The 22,157-nt window shown below is 45.3% G+C and overlaps 1 protein-coding gene across 1 annotated transcript in view; it reads left to right on the top strand.

Moving 5' to 3' along the window:
* DARS1 (aspartyl-tRNA synthetase 1) overlaps positions 1-19,780 on the top strand; it is a 390,822-nt gene extending 371,042 nt beyond the window's left edge. Inside the window, exons 16-18 of the mRNA XM_078682456.1 lie at positions 546-657; positions 12,888-12,959; positions 19,264-19,780. Coding sequence (XP_078538582.1) covers positions 546-657; positions 12,888-12,959; positions 19,264-19,355 — 276 coding nt within the window. The 3' untranslated portion in view covers positions 19,356-19,780. The remainder of the gene's footprint in view (positions 1-545; positions 658-12,887; positions 12,960-19,263) is intronic.
* Positions 19,781-22,157: the final 2,377 nt, after the last annotated feature.

Raw genomic sequence — 22,157 nt, 5'->3', positions numbered from 1 at the left:
TAGCCAAGATTGTTGAGGCCTGGTAGCTTCCTGAACAAAACGGTTTTGCAAAACTCATGCCAAAACAAGAATTGCTGTAAGGCTTACGGCCAAAGCCAGACCTATTGGGTTTGCCAATGCTTGTTAATAGAATGAGGCTTCCCAGTCTTCAGGATGACATCACGTACGAGGGTAATGTTTTTTTTAACTTGTTTTCTCAAAGTTGTGACATAGATGAATGGGAGGAAATCTATGAGCCGATAGATCAATTCTAGTGGGAGGAGTATTGTTTTGATTGGATCATGTTTTCCCTAAGTATTTAAGGAGAAGGAAGCACTCCTTTATGCTTCTAGTAATTGTAGACTAGTTTCTGTCTTGTGATTTATTTTCCTCTGTTGCTATAATAAGATTAGTCAAAAGAAACATATTGATTTTGCAGCGTTTCTTCTCATTTAATGTGTCTGTTGCTATGCGATCTTTAGAAGAAGCCACTTTCAATCCACCCAAAAGCATATCGTCAGTTTACTAAATTCTGCGGTCCTCTTGTTTTTTAAATACTTTTACAGAAATACTCCAACTCCTACGACATGTTCATGAGAGGGGAAGAGATCTTGTCGGGAGCCCAGAGAGTTCATGACCCACAGCTTCTGACTGAAAGGGCCCAGCATCATGGCATTGGTAACGTGATCTTTGATTTCCAAAGTCTACAGATTGGCTATCCACAGTGGTTAACTGCGACTTATCAGATAGACTATTTACCCGGCTTACCACGAATCTTGTACAGTGTAAACCTTGATATGTGTGCTTGTCCTACTATGCCTCTCATGACATATACTGTCAAATACAATACTTTCTCAGCATAGTGTCATGTAAAAGTGCTTTATATTCCTCAAACCTGGAAGCGGTAGTTGCAGCAGCATGACGCCATCTTGAACAAAAGATAACTCTTGGAGGTCCATTTCTTCTATGATACTTTTGGAAAGGTAAACCAAACTAGTATGCCATCACTGCCTTGACTGTATGATCACCGCTCAGAAATTAGAATCGGTTGGTCCAGGACAGATTTAAAGCTCAAGGTACCTGGTTGGGTGCCATTCTTCTTCTCACCTTTGGCATGAGCACTGCAGAGCTTCAGTCTAGACTCTGAGGTCAGCAGTGAGTCTTGAGAAACATGAGTCTGCTAGTGAGGGTCCAAGGATGTGCGAGGGAAAGACAGGAGAAACTTTGTGAAGGTCTAATGAAGCCCTGGCATATTTGAGTGACTCCACCGGCACACTAAGCAGCCAGAGCTATGAGAGTGGCACCCCTGGTAGACTGTCACTTAGTAGAGCATAGGTGACCCGCATCCATTGTTTTGTTGGGCATAGAGTTTACATACATGATTTCCACAGAGGTGAAGGGCTGTAATATTTATTGAGTTTCTTGTAGAACTGTCTGTAAGACAAGTGAGTTCTTATCACATTTCATTTAAAGTGTTCTGTAATTGACACTGTTTTCCTCATATCTTTCAAAAGAAGGGAAGTTGTCCACCCCTTCGTAACCACCTTTTGGGTGGTTAGGCTTTCAATCTTCACTCACATTTCGATAGTGGGTCAAGTATTTACGCCTCACCTGTTTCAAATGTCACCAGCAGTGACTTGTCACCACATTCATAGTACACCTCTCTGACAGAATGTTACACAACTCATGGTTGCGATTAGTTGCCTCAATGTTTTCTTACATGAATTTGATGACTCACACATGACACTTTTGCGCACCATTTTTTCTGCTACTAAAGCAACACCTGGTCACCATAAATAAACAAATCAAGGTTGGTAAAGCGCAGCTACTCACCTGTGAGGGTTTCAAGGCGCTGGGGACTGAGGGGGCGGCTCCGTATCTTTCCTCCTAGCTTTGCAGATTCAAGCCCATCTTACTTCATCTCTTAACTTGATAGGAGACAGTTTTTCCACTCAGTTAAAACTGTCTTCTCTCATTTCTTGAGCGATTTGAAAAACGAATGCTCATAATCATGACTAGGGAATTTCTTGGCTCTCTTCCAACCACATAGTCTTATCCCAGAACCGTTTGTTCCTATTATTTTGCACCAACTTTGGAAAATAATGAATTTTTCACCAAGTATCACAGTTGTTATCATTCAGAAATCCCAAGCACATTCTTTTGAAATCACTTGATTTTGCTGTGATCCTGAACAAAAGCTTAGCTGTGTTTTGTTCCTGGCTCCTTTTCTACAAAACTGCCATCTTCTTGTATATAAATTTCCTTTATTCGGTTTTGGCAAAGAAAAACCATAAAAGTAATCACAAAAAATTCATACATATCATATATATGGAAAATAAAAAACACAGTTATCAAAGTATAAAATACAGATATCATCAAAATCCTATGTATCATTCTAAAGATTATTTCTGTGCCTCATAATGCACTTTAGAAAGTTAAGAACATGATAACAAGTGCATTCAGAGTCTAGCAGCTGCAAGGCTAACATAGCAGGCCGACAGCGTCTAAGACCCCAGCGTTTTAGTAGCGGAAGTAGCCAAATCTTTCTGTGAGTGTGATAGTATTTGCAGAACAGTATTGTGTGGATACATGATTGGGGGGGACATATCGTCACATGGACAAAGTACCAAGTTTGTGTCCCAGGTGTTCTTTTCTGGGAAGGCCACAAGTCTGTGAAACAGGTTCAATCTGAACCTAGTCAGGTGCATCTTGTCGTATGTGGTAAATTCTAAGGTAAGATAGGGCTGGATTTGCGGGGTATACTGGATCATGTTTGCATGGAGCACAGATTGCTTAGATGATGGGGAGGTCAGTCTAAGAGACTCTAGATGGGTCAATGCTAATTGTTTTAGGTCTTTCTTTGTTATTTCAATTATTTTGTCTGGGGTGGTATAGTACTCTTCTAGACCCAGGTCAATAAAGAAATGTCTGACATAGGTAAGCCATGCTATTTTGTGTGCATGATCCAGTGCCATGGAGTCCAGTAGTATGTCTTCGGTCAGTAGATTTTTATCCGACAACCAGATACGTCTCCAGAGTAGTAATGGCTGCACCTTTATCAGATCTTCTATATATGGGATTCCCAGCTCTAGATGGCAAGCGTAAATAGAAGAGCATTTTGGGGTGGATAAAAGGAATCTCATAAATGAGTTCTCTACGATCTGTAGTGAGCCAATGTTTGCATGTCCCCATACCCCAGCCCCGTAAAGAGCAATGGCTTGACATTTTGCTGCATAGATTTTTAAAAGTTCAACTTGTGGTCTCTTTCCAAGTCGCTGTGAGAAAGTCATCAATGCTGTGATTGCTCTTTTAAACAGATGTCTCCTGGCCTCCACGGCGGCCCTCCAGTTTAGTCTTTCATCAATCATGATGCCCAGATAAGGGTACTGGGGGGTCCTCTCAAGTTTTTGGTCATTTAAGTAGATGTTCCTTGTGGGTTTTCGGCCTCCACCCGCAACCATGACGAAAGTTTTTTTTACATTTATCTGCAAATCTAGAGCGCTCATGAAATCAGCGTACTTGGATAGGGATTTCTGGAGCTCTATAGGAGTGCGTGCTAGGATGACTGCGTCATCCGCGTAAAGCAATGCGGGGATCAGGCGATGTTTCAATCTGGGGAGGTCCTGCCCCCCTTTCAGCATCATTTCCTCCAATCCGTTGGTGTACAGGGAGAAGAGGAAGGGGGCTAGGACACATCCCTGCCTTACTCCTCGTTCTACTCTGAATGGCACAGTAAGTTCTCCTTTGGTTCCATAGCGCACTCTCGCAGAAGCTTCAGAGTATAACTCTCTTAGGAAGTCCAAAAGGGGGGGGGGTCCACCCCTATGGTTCCCAGGAGAGTCCAAAGCTTCGCATGAGAGACGCAATCGAATGCGGAGGACAGGTCCACATATAGCATGTACATTTTCCCTGGCTTGGCGTGGATGTATTTAGACACTATCATGCTTAAATTGAGGGCCTGTTCAACTGTTCCGAATCCTTCCCTAAAACCAAATTGTAAATCCGACAAAATATTTTTGTCGTCTGCCCATTGCTGAAGTTGTTCTAAAACTACTCTGCCCACTACTTTGCCCAAAGAGTCTAAGAGTGAGATGGGACGATAACATTTTACGTCCTGGCGATCCCCTTTTTTGAAAATTGGTACCATGATGGAGTTTGACCATGACTCCATCAGTCCCAATTTTGCGGCTGCAGTACATACTCGTGTAAGTATGGGGGCCCAAAGATCCGGAAGATGTTTGAACAGGTCAACTGGGACCCCATCAGGTCCGGGTGCTTTACCACCCTTACTCTTTTGCAGTGCCCGTTCAATATCTTGTAGATCGAATTCTATTGTGATTGGAAAAACTACTGGGGGAAGAAGGTGATAAAATTCTTCTGTTGAAGATGTTATTTTAAAAATTTTTGCAAAATGGGTTACCCAGGTTTCCTCATCTATAGCAACCTCGATCTGGGGTCTGTTGGGGTCAGATAACAGGGGGGACTTCACTATTCGCCAGAAAGCCTCGCTATTTTTCTTGAGTGCACTTTTATGAAGATCGTCCCATAAGGCTAATTTCAGCTCTTGTGTCCTTGTCTTTCTTGCCCTATTATACTCTTGCCTCAAGAGTTGTATATGTTGCTGATCTCTGGGTGATTGCCCAAGCGCCTTTCTTAGATTGGTTTGCGCCTTTGTACAATCGTGATTGAACCACCCTATCAGACTTGAGTTGTTTTGTTTAGGGGTTCTGGTCAGCAGTACTTTTATTTGGTCTAATATTAATTTAAAGTTTTCAAGGACTGTGCCATCGTCTGCTAATGGGTCTAAACAATTTATTATGTTAGTGTATACTGTTGTTATTAGCGTATTTGTCAGTTTGTTAGGATCCACTTTCGCCCATTTTATAGTGTATCCATTGACTTTGCCCAATTCCAGCCTATTTTGAGATAAAGAATTTGCTATTGTTAAAATTTGGGGTACTGAGTGGTTTAGCTGTAGGTCCAGCCTTAGCGCGGAATGATCGCTTAAGGTGTTTTACATAAGTTTAAAATCCCTACTCGAGTTTCTAAGTCCTTCTGTCAAAATAATGTAATCGACAGTGGTCTCGTGCCCTCTTCCTCAGTACGTGGGTTCTGGAGAATTCCTGATTGGGTCTATTGGGTTGACTATTAATAGTTCCAAATCTAGGAGGAGATTGTTCATAGCTAGCCCTGTTCGTAGATGGAGGAAGTGTGTAAGAGGACTCTCATTTTCGTCCACTATTCCACAGCTCTGGTTACCTGATGACGGGCAGGGGTGTAAATTGAAATCCCCTCCCCATAATATATGGACATTGCCCTTTTTTCCATATAATTGTTTAAAATGGACTATTTTTTCTTGGATTGTTAAAAGGATATTGAGGAAATGATCATCCTCTAAGTTGTTGTAGAGGTTTATTAGGATGATGGTGTCTTTTTTCCCTATCAGGAGACAAAAAAGTTGGAAGTTTGTGTGAGTTTCTGATTCTAGTACCTTTAAAGCTGTTATTGTATTGGCTACATAGGTTACCATCCCCCCTCTAGGTCTACCTGCATTGCTTGGGAGGGCTGGGGAAAAGTATGTTTTATATCCTACAAGGTGTAGGGCCTTCATGGCCCATGTCTCTTGTAGACATATTATCTTGCCTTCCTCAAGAAAATGGGCGGCAGAACCATCCTCAATTTTCTGTCGGAGGCCTGCGATGTTCCAGAAGATGACAGTAAGCCATAATAAATTTTTTTGTGGGCCTTCCGTCTTATTCTCTAAGGGATCTGGGAGTGGGGCTAACTCAGTCTGTCCGAAAGTTGGTGTTTCGACTGATGGTCAGTCAACCATTTCGAGGCCGCTAAACCGATTTGTAGTTGGTATCCCCAACCAGTTTTCCCAGTGTGGAGGGTCTCTATAGGTGGATCTATGTGGGCGATATCGAGGCACGTCCCAATAATCCCATTCTCTGGCTCTATTCCGTGGTCCCACGGTCTGCCATGGTCCCTCATGTGACTGGTGGTTTGAGTCTGCGGACCACCAAGCATTATTATAGTCGTCGTATCGTCGGGGCATTTTAAATCCTTGGAAGTCTGATTCCCATGGTTGCGGGGCTGCTTTATGCCCGATGTTATCGAATTCTGGGAAGTAATTGTTGTGGTGTCTTTTTGGATAGAAAAAGGATAAAGACTTTATATCAATCCCCCCACTTATGCTGTGTTGATCCCAGGAACAGATATATTCAGCTACCCTTGGGTCCTCGGAGGTAATCGCAATACAATCTCCCTGTATGGTTTTTTTCCTGTGTCCCACCCATATAGTCCTGGATACGGATGTTATTCTACTTGGCCAGTTTGGAGGAAGTGGTCGGTTAGTATTCAGCCAATGTTGAACCTTGTTTTTTAAAGACCAATTCGGTTCTGCCCCCTCCCCCGTTAATTCTGGTACCCCCGTCATTACTGCTACATATGGACATGCTTCAGGAGGCATGTTTAGAGGGAGCCTGCTGTCGATAGTCCCTCTCGTAGCTCATTTGTTTGGTGGAAAAAATGTTTTTTTAGGAGCAGGAGTTTTTGGATCTGGTGTTTTTGCACGCGATGTATTTGGTATCGGTGTTTTTGGAGCCGTGTTAATCTGGGAAGTAGCAGGAAAAGCGTTAGAGGGGGGTTTCGTCACTGTAAGAGCCTTTGGTGCAGTATGCGTTTTTACTGCGATTTGTGGTTTGGGAGATGGGCAGGCTGGGATTGTGACTTTCTTTTGTATTAGTGGTACCAACGAGGTATTTATCCCCGTTTCAAGCGGTCCCTGGGTAGTATTTGGCTTTGGATGACTGGCAAGTTTGATCAAATGGGTCTCGATATTAAGCAATCTGTTTTCTATCGGGAGGAAAAAGGAGTTTAGTAGGGAGGTGATTTTACCTAGTAAACCCGATATATCTTGTTCGTTGCCAGCACTCAAGATAACAGGAGATTCTGAGGTGCTAGTTTCTGTGATGTTCCTTGGTGGATGGTGGATCATCGCGAGATGATTCCCGGAATCGGCTATTTGGTGGGGTAAGCCTCCCGTATCTAAAGTTTCAATTACATCTATTTGGTCGGCCGCTTCTTTGGGTAGAGTATTTTCTTCCCTCTGCTGCTCTTTTCTTTTCTTGATAGCTCCCTCCCTCCTCCCTCTTGCCTGCCTTACTTCCTCAGGAGTGTGATCAGGGAAGATATCAGGCGTTTTTTCTAACTCAGAATCTGGGATGGTTACAGAGAGTTGGGAGGCTGAAAGGTCTACCACGTTAGGGAGGCTGAGCCTATTGTTGCCTACTATAGAAATCGGTAGAATACTATTTGTTTCTGGGGTTCGTGCTACCGCTAGAAGACCCATTGATGATCGTCTTGCGTTAGCTAGGTCAGTGGAAACTCTGCCCTCAATCAAGCTAATGCTTTGATCAATGAATGTATTGGCTTTGGTAATGAAGTCATCCATTGGTCCTAGTAACTGTTCACTGACCCCAGGCTTTTTTAATTTATTTTGTTTACTACCCCTAGTATTCATTTTCAGAGTGGAGGTAAGGTAGGTTTTAGTAAGTGATGTACAGTGTAGTCAATTTTGGTACGGGTATTTGAGAGAGTACTTGCGATAATAGTCCAGCGAGACAGAGCTTAGAGCGAGGGCCCGGTCCGATCTCTCACGCTCTCGAACGGCCTCAAACGGCCCGCTCTTTGCCCGGTCTTCGCCCCGAGCTCAGTCCCGCGCGCGTCCCGCGTCGCGGTCAGAGTTAATTCAGTTTTATACGTGGAGCAATGGGCGTGGCCGCCGGGGGAAGAGGCACCAGCTGGTCTTCGTGTGGAATGCTGGGCCTCGCAGTCCCCCGGTCGGTGCACCTAGTGCTTTCCTCGCGCTTTCCTCGCCTCTGCCTGCTACCCACGTGACTCCAGCTGGGAGCGTTGCCAGGTCCTGCCGAATGCAGGACTCGCTCACACCAGCGAGTCAAGAGCAGTGGGGAGGCAGCTCGGGTAGAGAGCGCGTTGATGCAGCAAAAGGTCTGTGATCAGGGTCAAACAGAAAGCAGGCTGTGAGTGGCGCCCGCGAAGCGGGTGTCACGAAGGGTTTTGAAGTCCGTGGAGCAATGGGCGTGGCCGCCGGGGGAAGAGGCACCAGCTGGTCTTCGTGTGGAATGCTGGGCCTCGCAGTCCCCCGGTCGGTGCACCTAGCGCTTTCCTCGCGCTTTCCTCGCCTCTGCCTGCTACCCACGTGACTCCAGCTGGGAGCGTTGCCAGGTCCTGCCGAATGCAGGACTCGCTCACACCAGCGAGTCAAGAGCAGTGGGGAGGCAGCTCAGGTAGAGAGCGCGTTGATGCAGCAAAAGGTCTGTGATCAGGGTCAAACAGAAAGCAGGCTGTGAGTGGCGCCCGCGAAGCGGGTGTCACGAAGGGTTTTGAAGTCCGTGGAGCAATGGGTGTGGCCGCCGGGGGAAGAGGCACCAGCTGGTCTTTGTGTGGAATGCTGGGCCTCGCAGTCCCCCGGTCGGTGCACCTAGCACTTTCCTCGCGCTTTCCTCGCCTCTGCCTGCTACCCACGTGACTCCAGCTGGGAGCGTTGCCAGGTCCTGCCGAATGCAGGACTCGCTCACACCAGCGAGTCAAGAGCAGTGGGGAGGCAGCTCAGGTAGAGAGCGCGTTGATGCAGCAAAAGGTCTGTGATCAGGGTCAAACAGAAAGCAGGCTGTGAGTGGCGCCATCTTCTTGTAGCCACCTAAACGTTCTAGCAGTACGAGTTGATGATGTTAACATTACCTTCATGGTTAATAGTATTGACTGTGGCTGGTGTTATTTCTGTGTAATGCATTATCACATTTTCTAAAATGGAGTGTTACCCCCACACTCAAGCCTCACATTTATCCGCAGATTTAATTTCTTCTAGCAGATTTTTTCTTAAATTCCATGTTCTTGTATTGAGCTGCTTCCAGACCGAGGTTGTTTGTAGTCATTGTGATTACACTAATTACCATTGATCTGGGCCATTTTAACAGTGGGGCAAGACCAATGGCATCGTAACACATTTAAACACGTCTGACAGCTGGCATCCTTCATGTGCATTCATTTTGATTACTTTATACAGTGGATGTGTTCAGTAAGTACGTTTACAGTAGAATCGTGCCATACCTCAAAGGCCAGAGGTCATCCCTGCTTGGCAATGTAGGTTATTTCAGTAACACGCCATTTAAAACTCCTGTAATGGTCCCTTTTTGGCACCCATCACCAAAATATCGTCTGAAAAATACCGAGTGCCTTCCATGCGTTTGATTAACCAGTGCATTGGCCTTTGAAACAATCGTGCTATTTAGGCCAGACCCTATGCCATTATTTTAGGGACACTCTGAGTAATTGACACTTTGGGAGGCATAGTGCTCAGTGCAGGGGAATTTAATGTTTTGCAACACATAGCTGGTGCTAAATACTATTGTCTTCTCACCATCAAAGCATTTCACTTACGTTCGGTAGTTGAAAACTTTTCAAACATTTTAGTTTCATTCTTTGAGCACCCTCAGCCCTTAACTCATAATGTAGGTTGTAATGCAGCCTGCATGGAGAACGTGAGAAGTGCGCATGACTGTTTTGGGCGGCCCGAGAGGGCCGGACAAACAGTCATTACGCACTTAGGAGGGTGCTACCACTCCTCCTGCGCTCTGCGAGCAGACCAGCCCCGCAAAGCTGCTGCAGAGAGACAAAATAAAATGATAATAACATCACGTTATTATCATTTTCCTTTTCCTTTGTTGCACTGCTTCAAAGCAGTGGGGCGTCGCTGCTCCCCCTTAGCGGAGGAGCCGCCACTGTTAAGAATACAACTGCTGCTTAGATTTTTGCCAATAGCTCACCTATTCCCACTGTCTTTCTATTGAACGTTTACAGTTTTCCGAAAATGTTTGTTTGGCTGAACTAGTCCTATGTTGAAGCTGAAAAAAAAAAAACTCTAGTTGAATTACAAGCAGATGTGTTGGTATTTTGAATATAATTAACTGCTGTTAGGAGTTGCTTGTTTTGATGCCAATCACAGGTTTGCATATCACTGTCGCAGCTTGCGCTTTATTCTTTCTGTTGTTGTTTTAAAAAAAATCTGGTAAAGTGTTTTTCACAGCTAATTAGCAACCCTGTGCTAAAAAGAGCTTTGTGAAATCCGGGCCCGTTTTTTAAAGGTTGGCCGACAGGATGCTCCTTCATAGATGTAGCATGTATCCGGCCTGCCTTATTACAAGTGCATCCTAGCCCATGGGACTTGTAATATGGTGGACGAGATCTGCCAAGCTCCAAATTGGGCCCATGTTATTGTACCTTACTTCCCACCTTTTATGGGGGCTAGAGTTGTGCTGTTGGATGTCAGCTGTATTTTATTAGCTTATTATAATACAGAGTTTATAGTAGAGCTCACCAGTAGTGATATGTCTCTCGGTATCACTGGAACAATCTGTGCTAATAATGCAGGCTTCTCGTGAGGTACTGGTAGCTCTCCCGCTGCCTGTACGTAGCTCGCCTGTGTGCAGCCCAGCCTATGAAATTAGAAACCTTTTTCTTGGTTGAATTAGTAAATGTATCCCAAAATTGGAAAGTCTGTATTTGAGACAAAAATGTCTCTTTTCAGAACTTATTAGAAAAATGTTTGAACTTCAGAATAAATTTAAAGTTGATATTTGAGTGATGCGCCATGCAGCGTTGGTTAAATGTATTACCAATATTATTGACATAGTGCCAGGCGTATTGCAGCTATGGCTGTTATATTACCCACATAAAGGCATTCCACGCTGCCAAATCTTTTTTTTGTATAGATTACATCTGGCAACCATGCCTGTTGCACTGGTATGACCATTGTCTGGTGTGGTCAATATTACAACACTAATAATATTAGTAGATCTGGATGATTTCCATTGAACATAAGTAGCTCTAATTACAGAAAAGATTGGAGGCACCTGTGATAGTGAATATTTCTAACCACAGAAATGTTCAGTGTGGTTAGTTGAATCTAACCGTCAGATAGCCGCAGCAGGCTACCTTCCTTGCTCTGCAGGCGAACAGTTTTACCAAAAAACAGGTGAAGAGAATTAAACGAGTTCCATGTGTTAATTGCTTCTTTTTTATCTTATATTGTTAGCCTTCTGTTTAAAGACATTGCCTTGCATACCAGTGATGAGCGAAAACTTTTTTTATTTATTCCGTGGTATGCAGAATCGAAATCCAGCGAAATTCGCTTCTGCTTACCAGGGAAGAAAAATGCACTTTGAACTGAGAGACCTTACTGACTACGCTGTTCATGTGGTTCTCCCTAGCAAAACGTTGTTAAATGAGAAACACACAAAATGCCCGGATAGTGGACAATTTATGTGTTCCTACCTGGTCCTCATTTTGATTGGCAGTCATGCACGGAGCCATAGTTCATGCACAACAGCATGAACTATGAACTCTTAATAAGGTACAATGGTGGGGTGAAACGACATAACTTTACTCTGATCATAACCAGAGATAGTTGCCGTCACTGTCAAGTGAGTGGCAAAGTGCTTCCTCCAGTTACAATCACAGTATTCCATATTTAAACACCTTACGTTTCAAGACACATAGAATATGAAACACCTGAACATTCAACACACAATCCACAACAGTCTGCAAGCTTATCATGTTTACCTTCGGGGCACATTTGGGTTGTGATTTAGCCCAGTTTCACTCCACAGCAAATTGCCACTGATGAATGTTGCCCGTTTCACTAAATAATTTATCTCTGCACTATCACAGACATCTCCGCGCCATCCTAGGCCTCAATATTATGCGAGTATCGGGGAGGCGGCCTACAGTCACAGAGATCTGGATTCTTTCCACTTTAAGTTGGTGTCCCAAACAAAAGCCACTGATAAGTGGTATTAGGGGGCCTCAGTAGAAATTAAAAGTAATGGCGGTAATATAAAAGCGCTTTGATAGGATAGTTCAGGAGAAAGATTTCCATCAAAGGTAAGAAATGGAAATGAAGCGAGCAGAACCAATCAGAACCCGCTCTGAGACCCCTTGAATGAGGCGAGGTGCTCAAACAAACTCTGAGTGCTTTCAGTTTACACCTCTGTCAGACCATTTGTTTCTCACTTTTCTAGAGGAATACATCACCTCATCTTTTAAAATGCGAATGCTAAACTCGCTACTGCCCAGTAGTACAATGGACCCACTGACCTTTGTCCACAAAGCCTTGCTTGGCTTAAAGGTTCAGTGTAATCACCGTTAAGTGTTTCCCCTTGCCTTTACACTTGAAATATTAGTTCAGGTTTATCAATAAATACATAAGAGGCAAATGGTGCTGATTGCTGAAGCATACACCTGGACATTACAGCTTTGTGAAATGTGCAGGACTAACTTTTATACACAAAACAGGCAGCAGCACAGCCAGTCAACCTGTTTACATGTAAACGAAAAAAACAATAAGACGAGCTTGACAGAGTCAGGTTCACACTCGAATCAACACTCAATTGGTGATATTACCTTAAAAAAAAATACAAGATGCAAGGACAAAAATTAAATAAAAATCGATAGCTTTCTGTTCTTGAGTGATTTTCGATAAAAATTGAAAGTGACAAAAAAGTAAGATTTTTATTTTTTCATGTAAAATTGACCTTATGCATTGCAATAGAAGCGCTTCTTAGGAGACAGAGTGATAAATCAAACCGCTAATAGCCGGGGTGAGAGATGTTTACTCACTGTGTGCACATTTGTTTTTGTTTTTTATAATAGTGAAAAAATCTCCAGCGACAGGTGCACTGTCAAGTCAGATGTAAAAATATGCCTTATTCACCAGTGCATTCTCTTTTACAAATGCTGTGATAAAGTTACGACGGGATACAAATGAATAATGACATAAGCTTAAATGTGTCAGGTTTTGTAACACATTTATTTTTCCTCTTCAGATCTGGAGAAAATTAAGGCTTACATCGATTCCTTCCGCTTTGGTGCGCCTCCCCATGCAGGCGGCGGGATAGGTAATTTCTTTTCTATTTATCTTGTCAGGAGAGAATTATGCAAGCAACAAAAGAACTGCTAAGGTGTCTCAGGCATGAATGTTATGCAATTGCTCTCTTTAGAAACATATTTAGAAGTAAAAAGTCCTTGTCAGAAAAAAGTCCACAAATGTTTTCTTCTTAATATATTTTACTTTTCGTTCTCGATTCGACCCCATGTATCACCTCGCCTCAGGAGCACATATTCATATGCCTGTGTTTATGATATGCCAATAACAAGCATTACTCTAAATCTTGGTGGTTTATTCTTTGTATTAAGGAAGTTCTTTTAAAGTACTCTTTGCTCTCTACTATTAGTTTTTTAATCACTTTTTTAAAAATGTGTTGTTCTTATTTAGTAGCGAGTAGTAACATAGCCCTGACTTAATAGAGCTACAAAGTTGTACTGTACATTTAACCCAACTCTGAAGCAGCACAAAAATGGTACAGCAATAACCTTTGTTTCCTATAAAACCTAGGGAAAGTTCAAGTCCACCCCAACCTATAACCAGGCCAGCCATTCCTGATGGCTACATTGACACAACCTGGTAATGGCTCCTCTTCCTTTGATTCAAAATGGAATGACCTCCATTGACAGCAGTTTAACCAAAAACAAGGCATCCGTCATGATGAAACATCTGTCTCTTATGTCATCTTGTTATCTAAAAAAGACAATCTCTGTGTACCTGTTATTGGAAATGAGAGACACAGGTCAAGGGTTCTGGGCCTTCTTCTTGTGTTCATTAGGCCAGAAGCTTCTGTGTCAGTTTTGTCAATTGAGTATGTAAAGTCAGCCTCCATCTGAAGGCTGGGGGTGGAGCAGGCGGAGCAGTGTTCCTCCGGCCCCTCCATGTGACAGTGGTGTCACCAGCTGACAAGTCACCGGCGAGGCATGTTTTATTTAAAAGTGCAGGTAACAATAATCTTAGCACACACCATGAAACATACTGTGAGAGTTAAATAAGCTGGGTTAGCAGCTGACTGGGTGTGGGTGGGCTAGCTAACCAGTTTCTAAAGCCCTCTGCTGTCTTGTGTGCCCTCACCCTGGGTAATGGAGGTGTGGAAGGGTCCAACAGGACTTCTGCTATACAGTTAAAATCTCCGCCTACCAGCAGGTCATCTACTATCAACGGGGCTGAGAGCGATCAAAGGAAGGCTACTTGTTCTTGATTTGGGCATAGACACTACCTAAAGTGATTTCCCTGTCTAATAACATGTCCTTAAGGAAAACATACCAGTCCTCATGGTCTATGGTGGTGAACTGTGTTAGCTTGAAGGGAGTCCCTACTCTGATCCAGATCAGTGCCTCCCGGACGTGGGGGAATAAGAGGTGGCGTACAACTAGCCTCACCATCTTAGCCTCAAGCTTCCACCTTGCTACCGGCAAGGTGAGTTTCCTGTCGCATAGCCATCTGTACTCCCCTTCCCGCAAGTACCTATGGAAGCTACGGTGCTTGGAGGCTGACCCCATACCCCAAATATTTAAGGTCAAAAAGGTTAATGTGTTTTGCTTATCCTGCATCTAAACAAATAAATTGCGTGACCCCACCAGTCTCTCCAGAACCTCCCTAGGGCCCCTCGTCTCAACATACAGTGCACACCCTGGGACAAACCATAAAGAAAACCCCCAACTGTGAACTCCCCAACCCATGAGCAGTCCAGCAACAGCTGGCCACTCACACGTGTAAATTACGAACATTGTCGAAAGGTCACCAGCACCAGTCAACTGACAGAGGGCAATCTGGGAGGGGTAGGCAGGCCATTCTGTAATGTGTGAGGTCATGTCTTAGCCCCTTAAACATGCACTCTACAGGTGCGAGCATCTACTCTCTACTCAACTACAATCCCCAGACCCTCCCCACCCAGGCCAAAAGGCGAACCGTGAGGTCCCCACCCAGGAACCAGAACTAACTGTACTGCCCAGAAGACCCCAACTAGTAAAACATTAACAACACAAGTTGGCCTATTAGAAAGGAGCACCCTGCCCACCTGTCTCAAAACAGAGATTCAGATCCTCCACCGAATGTAGCGTCACTACAGGAAGGGCCATTCCATCTACTGTCAATGTTCCAGCGTCTGAAACTACAGATTTCTGGTCTGAGGTGGTATCCGATTCTGAGCCTGGTCTCCGTAGTGCAGCGAATTCCATGACAGCTTGAAGCACAGCAGCGTGTCCCTGCTCTGTCTGTGATGGGGATGGTTTTGTCAATTCCCTTCGGAATGCCCTTGGGGTGCTTCCGAAGTTGCGCCTGTGGGCCTCTGCACCGCGCTGGGCCCCCAGCAAGGAGGATCCCACCTTATAGGCCTCCAACCACTCCTGTTCTGTGCCTGGGTCTTCACAAAAGTGAGTGGTTCCATCTAGCACTATCCTGAACTTAGCGGGGAACCTCTAGGAGTATTGTAAGCCCTACATCCGGAGTGACTTTTTTATTTACAGGAAGGAGGCCCGATTTCATTGCACAGCTGCTGTAAAGTCAAGGAATACAGACACTTTGTTATTGTCCACTGTAGAGAGGCCTTTTGCTCTCGCCTACTGGAGTATAATATCTCTGTCCCTAACGTGAAGTAACCTGGCTACCTCCGGGTGAGGCAGGCATCCAGGCACAGGAGGGCGGGCTGGCACTCTGTCAGCCCGCTCCAGGGTGGAAAAGGACGTGAGATGGTTCAGGGCAACGTCCAACTGGAGCCTAGTGTTCGAGCTAAGTCAACATATCATCTCCTTGGGGAGAACAGCCACTCCAATGGTATTAAGACGGTTGTGAACTTCCACATCCTCCACCCGGTTTCCCGGTGTGCAGAACCCATCGGCTAGTTCTGTCACTCAGCTAGTCAAATTCTTGGGTTCAGGTTGCAGTCCACCCACGGATATCTATTGTACCTCTACTCGGTCAGCCTACTTCCAGTGGGCCACTTTCAGAAGCCGCAAGCCCACCAACACTGCACTAATGTTTTCCCGAAGAGTGTGTTGCATATCAGCTATGGCAACTAATATTTTATCAAGGTGAAGATGGATCGCTGTCGGTGGAGGGTCTGGCGTCTGGCTCCTTAGTCATCACAGCTGGGGGTTGCAAGGGCTCCCCCCGGTGGCCGCTGTTTTTGCCTTGGGTTTCTCCATGGGTGCAATGTGGCTAAGGACCTAAGACGGGCAGTCGCATTTTCGTGTGTATGGGTCGTAGTGTGGGATTCCTCTCTCGGGCCTGTGAAATACTCTATAGTGGCCCTCAGCAGTCTTGGGGACCGGTTTTCCAGTAGTGAGACAGCAGGGCTAGAAAGACAGCCACTGTATTCAGCCTCTTGTGTTATAATCACTTCCACAGGGCGATGAGTGCTCCTTTGATGAATTCTATATAGGCCTGGTTGCTACTGACAGGTGAATCAGGCGAGGTCATCAAGTGGGCCCTTCGAGCCCGTGGGAGCAAATGCAGGGGGGAATAGTTGTTGGACTAGAGCAGTAAGTGGAGGGGTCAAGGGGCGACAGGCCCGATCTGTACCGGGTGGTTTATTATGGGGCCTCAGCCAGCAGGAGCCAAACAGGATCACTTCACCAGGGGTGCTGGAAACCACAGGATATCTATAGATGATCAATACAGTCAGCGGTGGAGGAGGGTGGAGAGCACGCAGCACCTGCAGTAGGCCATCAAGGCCAGGTGCAGAACCCACAGCAGTGCAGGCCCCCCTCATCGTCCAGACAGAGGCAGGCATGCGCACCACCCCAGGGGGTTGTTCAAAGTGATCAGAGTATAACTGATAAGGACGCGCGTCTCAGCCATGCCAACATAAGTCCCAAGCAGGTTGCCATGCAACTGTGTTTAGTAGATGAGTCAATGGGCATGCGGTCCAAGAGGGGAGACCCCGTAGTCTTCTTAGTGCTGCAGATAATACGGGGCAAAGCTCCTTCTAGCAGTCTATAGTAGGCCTCCCTCAAAGAGGAAACAGCTCACCGAGCCCCCTCCTCGCCTCAAACAGTGAAGCATCCAGTCGGCGGTTGATTTGGGCCTCACAGGGCCTGCAAGCGAAGGCCTCCACACCCAGGCTCAGGGCTGCCCAGTGGTCCAGCAGGGCACCCACTCCCAAGCGCATCAGGGGAGGAATCGGAGCCAGGCAGGTCTGCGATCAAAAGGCCTACCGCATAGAGAGAGTCTCTGGTGTGCCTTCACCGCCCCAACGGAGGGGCCCTCATAGTCCAGTCGGGCCTCTCCTTCCAGGCATCTTGGGGTGGGGAAAGCAGTGCCAGACGGCTCCGCCATTGCAGGGCTCACCTCGGAGGTCCACCGTGCAGGAGTGGTCTCTGTCACTCCCCGTCCTATCTGCAAAGCGGCCTACACAGTTCCGAGCCAGCAGGTAAGGGGCGGCAAGACCTCACAAGGGCCCTCTTCGGTGCGGGCCTCCTATGGGTCGGGACAGGGGCACGGAAACTCATGGGCACCAGGCGCTGTCGCCACCCCTCCTTACAGGCTCCCCTTGTAGACAACGAGGGTCAGTCTCCACAGTCATGGCAGGGTTCCACCGGGCTCAGGCATCGGCACATTGTTTCATAGGCCCAGCGCCAGCCTTGGACCATGGCGGCACCCTCAGAGCTCTGTTTCGCCGATCAGTGTGTGGTCTCCCCAGACAGCAGCGCTTGTGGGGCTCTTAGAGTGGCTCAAACAATTCCCCCCACAAATATGGGGCATCAGGGTGGGGTCCAGCTTTGAGTCGGGCCGGATGGGAATGATTATGGCAGGAGTTTGTGAGGTCGAAGACTGAGCTCTCTAGCCAAGGGCGCCTCCTCCATTAGGCAGAGGAGCGTCGCCCCACTGCTTCCTCGCAGTGCGAGAAGCAAGAACATAAAATGGTATTTTAAATACCATTTTATGTTTCTACTTCTCGTGCTGCGAGAAAGCAGAATAATATGCCTGGTTGGGGGCGGGCAAGTGGGCGAATCGGGGAGGAGTGGCTTGCCCAAAGCTGTGGGCTCTGACTCTTTCGTTGCCCTCTGGGGCCGACCAAACCAGTCATGCACACTCTGCATTTTCTCAATGTAGGCTGCATGCAGGTTACATAGAGAAAATGGCCTCCCCATAAGCGCCCGGCTGGGCGCTGTCCTCACAATCACAATTCCTGTAGGAAAGCAGCAGGAAAATGTGGGACCCGGCCAAGAGCGGAGGCGGCGCGGGACCCGGTTAGGTAAATTTATTTTTTTTCTTTTCAAATTCCCTCCCCCCCGCTGGACTCCCTTTCGTGAGTAATAAAGTCCACAGTTTGTTTTTGTACACTGCCAGTACAAATTTAATCTTGCCTGCCACAATCCGTCTGAAAGCATAGGAAACAATTGGTGAAAACTGTGTCAGCATTCAGGGGTGAGGGGGAGAAGAGGGTTTCCTATATGCGGCTCTATACTGCCATGTCTGCAGGCGATATGGAGGACAAGGCACCAGTCTGGAGCCCAGAGATATTTGCAAGGCGAGGAGGATGTAGGTAGAGTATCCACCAAAAAGAGCATTACCATTGGTAAGTAACTTACTGACCCGATGGCAGGAAAGCTGTATATTATGGCACTTGGCATGGCCTCAAAATGGGGCACAGAAGATTCCCATGCCCAGAACCAGCCATAGTTCCAGGCCATAGTTCAGCAGAACATTGTTTGTAAAAGCAGCTGCCAATGTTACACAGTCCAGTCAACGAGAGGGAAGTGAAAAGGGGAATTATTTGTACCAGAACTGCAAAAAAGAGGAGGAGCAGAGACAGGATGTTGCCCTTGTTTTGTGTGTCAATAATTTCTGGCCGTGTCATGTTAAGATGGACTTACAACCTCCATGGATTTTCTAGGAAATTAAATGTATTCTTGAAAGCATATTTTCGAGCTGCTTTTTAGCTTAAAGTGAAACACAATGGTAACCTAAGGCTGTAGAAACAAGTCCGCACTCAGATCTTAAAGGCGGGTCTGGTGTCTTGGTGAACTGATGCGTCTACTTAGAGTCCTGTGTTTGGCCTCATGGCCACAGGTTCAATTCCCAGTGGGTCTAGTCAGCCTTTCATCCTTCTGAGGTCGATAAAATGAGTACCATTGAGTTGGGTAACACTCACATTCTGTTAATCAGCGCCAAGATACCCTTTTGGGTGAAGGGGCACTTTACAAATACACGTTATGTTATGTTATAGGCTTTTTGTTTGATGCTCCGTGTATCCTTGAGCAGTCTTTCTTTAGTACTTTGCGTATGACTAGAACATTGTATGTTTAGCTTTAAGGGTTTGACAATACAAAACTGCCAATCTTTTAAAATCATAATACTATTTTGTATTTTAGGATTGGAGCGAGTCACCATGCTGTACCTGGGGCTGCACAATGTTCGGCAGACGTCCATGTTCCCACGTGACCCTAAACGGCTGACACCTTAGGGAGTTTGTTCACCTGAACATTGCCTGCCTCCTGCTGCGGCTCAGCAGCCTTGTGCACTTTTAACATACAGTAGAAAAAGTACTTCTAATCCGTTAAACAGTTTTAAACAATTTTGAAGTGCCAACTAACTGCTCTCTAACAAAACATGATCTAAAAACTGCATATAATCAATGTAAAAATACTGGTACGAACTTTTCAAACATTAACATCACAAACACGAGAGCAGTGTGGCAGAAAAGGTGAAGGCATGCCTTGTAACGTAGTGTAATAACTTTGGAGATGGCGGATTAACTTTAATAGAAACCCACTGTAAACAGATGACGCGTGAAACAGGAAGGAAACAGTCTCTAAAAACACACAGAACTTTGAGTTTCACATTTTAGGCTTTTGTATAATGTTCTAACAATAAAATGGAGAATAAGTTGCGTTTGTGTGTTTCGATGTATTTATCTTGGACAACAGTTGTGTGACCGTTTGTATGAGACGCGAGTCCCAGTCAGGAATGTGTTTTCCATACAATTTCACTGTACAGCAGTCCAGGTACACCGTAACCCTGCGTCCCATTGCCTCACCACAATAGGACTGCCCGAACTAATCTATCACCCTGAATCATCTCTGTAGGCCTTACAGTGGGGCCATATCATCAATCCAGTCGAGACTAGCACGCTTAAGAACCTTGAGTTCCATAACCCTACAGGAATCAACCAGCCTGCACTTAACACACTCTTTTCTGTCCTTCTAGTACCTTAGACGTGTATCTACAGCACAAAAATGTTAGCACTTTATGGATTCACCTTTATTTTTCCATCTTAAAACTATTGTAAACATTGTTTAAAGGGCGAAACTTTATTTTTAGAAACATTATCGATTGTATGTTACATCATATAAGTTAGTTATCAAAAATTACTGGTAAACTGTATTCATGTGTACTCGTTTAACACGGTTGCACACATGTAATTATTTTAATTAATCGATCATAAACGAAATTGTACCTCGTAGTCTATTGCACACATTTGTGAAACTTTGCCTAGGCGTAAATTACAATGACGCATACACTGAGCACAGAGCCAGATAGTTTCTTAGACTCAGTAAAAGACTACCCTGCCGAATGCACGTGCCCCCTCCCGCCCCTCCACCCTCCCCTCACCTGACATTTCCACATTATTTCGATCGCATTGTTTGTGGCAGCGCTGCCGAGAGACCGTTGTTATTTTTCACCGAATATTTCACCTGTGCGTTGGACCTCAATCTGATTTGTGACAATAAAACAGAATAACGGGCAGAAAGTGGCGCGCGGAGTGCAGCGAGGGCGTTCATATTGAATCCAGTCAGGAAGCAGTGGCAACATTTCTGCCTTAATTGCGCACAATTGGTGCATGGGAAGCCTTGATAAAATTGATTTCCGGGTATGTTGCACATAGAAAGAGCAGTCAAGTTAAACGTTCACCATTTAATTGGTGTGTTATGACTCTGTCTGGCGCGCGCGTTTGTGTTTTCAAAGGAGGTCTGCGAATGGCGCACACAGCAGCCTGAACAATTTACAGGAGGGGTGTCACGCAGTGATATGTGCTGAAAGCATTCGGGTCAAGAGTGATTAATGGCCCGCTGGTCAGTGTAGTAACACGGTTCACCTTGGATGTGGCTGTGTAACATCATACTAACTTGATGCCGAGGAACAAATTGTATCTCAAAGCTATTATTATGAAATTCAGTGACAACGAGAGCAGCCTCCCGAGGCCACGTAGGGGAAAAACGATGTTTTGGAATTATATCACACGGACAAAACCTAAAAAAAGATGCGATTCTGTTTCTGTAACGAGTTTTGGCTTGTCAGCTTTTAGATACTGCCTGTTTAGGCTCTCTGTTGCTAATTGCAAATTGAAAAATTGCCAGTGATAGAGGGAAGAGCATTAAACTGAAATATACACCCCAAAAGTAAAGACTCAAAAATATATATTGTAAAAGTAAAGAATATATAAAAATACCTACCTATAAAACATCAAGACCAACTGAATTACTTCCACTATTAAAGGGCTAGAAACGTGAAGCAACCCTAAAATATTTAGGAAGTAATCTTGTCAACATTGACGAATTTTTAACAAACTAATATTGCAGATTGTCTTTATTATTGCAGCCCACATTTCCAAGTCAGTGTTATTAGCCTATATTTCCACAGGGAGCCTTAGATTGAGCAGTGATTCATAGGACCCTGAAGCTGTTCAGTTTATTATTTTTTTTTAAATGGATTATTACATGAATGTACATTATGATGTTTCCTTCTTAGATGCCTATGCATCTCACCAATTCCGATGGCCGTTGGCACACTGCCAGCCAGAAAAGTATCAGACTCAAGGGGAAGAAGTGCAAGGAAAAAAATTAACTAGGCAACAGTCCTCATCTATGCATCCAGGATTTGGAATGACACCTGTGTATCCATCAGGGCAGCACCAAACCTGCTCCAATGTAGGAAACACCTGAAAAAGCACCACCATAAAAAAACTACATAGCAGAACCAATACATATTCTCAGAAACCATGCCTCAGTTCACTCTGCACCTACCTCTGCCGTCGAACCTGTACTAGGGTGACCAGATTTTGAAAAGCAAAAAACGGGTAATAGGCTGGCGGTACAGAGCTCTTCTCACTTTCTGCGTCCGCTCCCCCTCCTTCTTTCAATGCCCACTTCATCCCACTCTCTGGGGCAACCCCCCTCCCGCGTACTCTCGTTGACGGCTAACTGTGCCCTTCCCCCCTACTGGGGACACTGGACTGCCGACATTTAACAATAGCAGATGTACAAAG

Source organism: Lissotriton helveticus, chromosome 3_1 (genome assembly GCF_964261635.1).
Source record: "Lissotriton helveticus chromosome 3_1, aLisHel1.1, whole genome shotgun sequence".
NCBI lineage: Eukaryota > Metazoa > Chordata > Amphibia > Caudata > Salamandridae > Lissotriton > Lissotriton helveticus.
The sequence above is the reverse complement of the archived record's forward strand: the minus strand, read 5'-3'. Positions and strand labels throughout refer to the sequence as shown.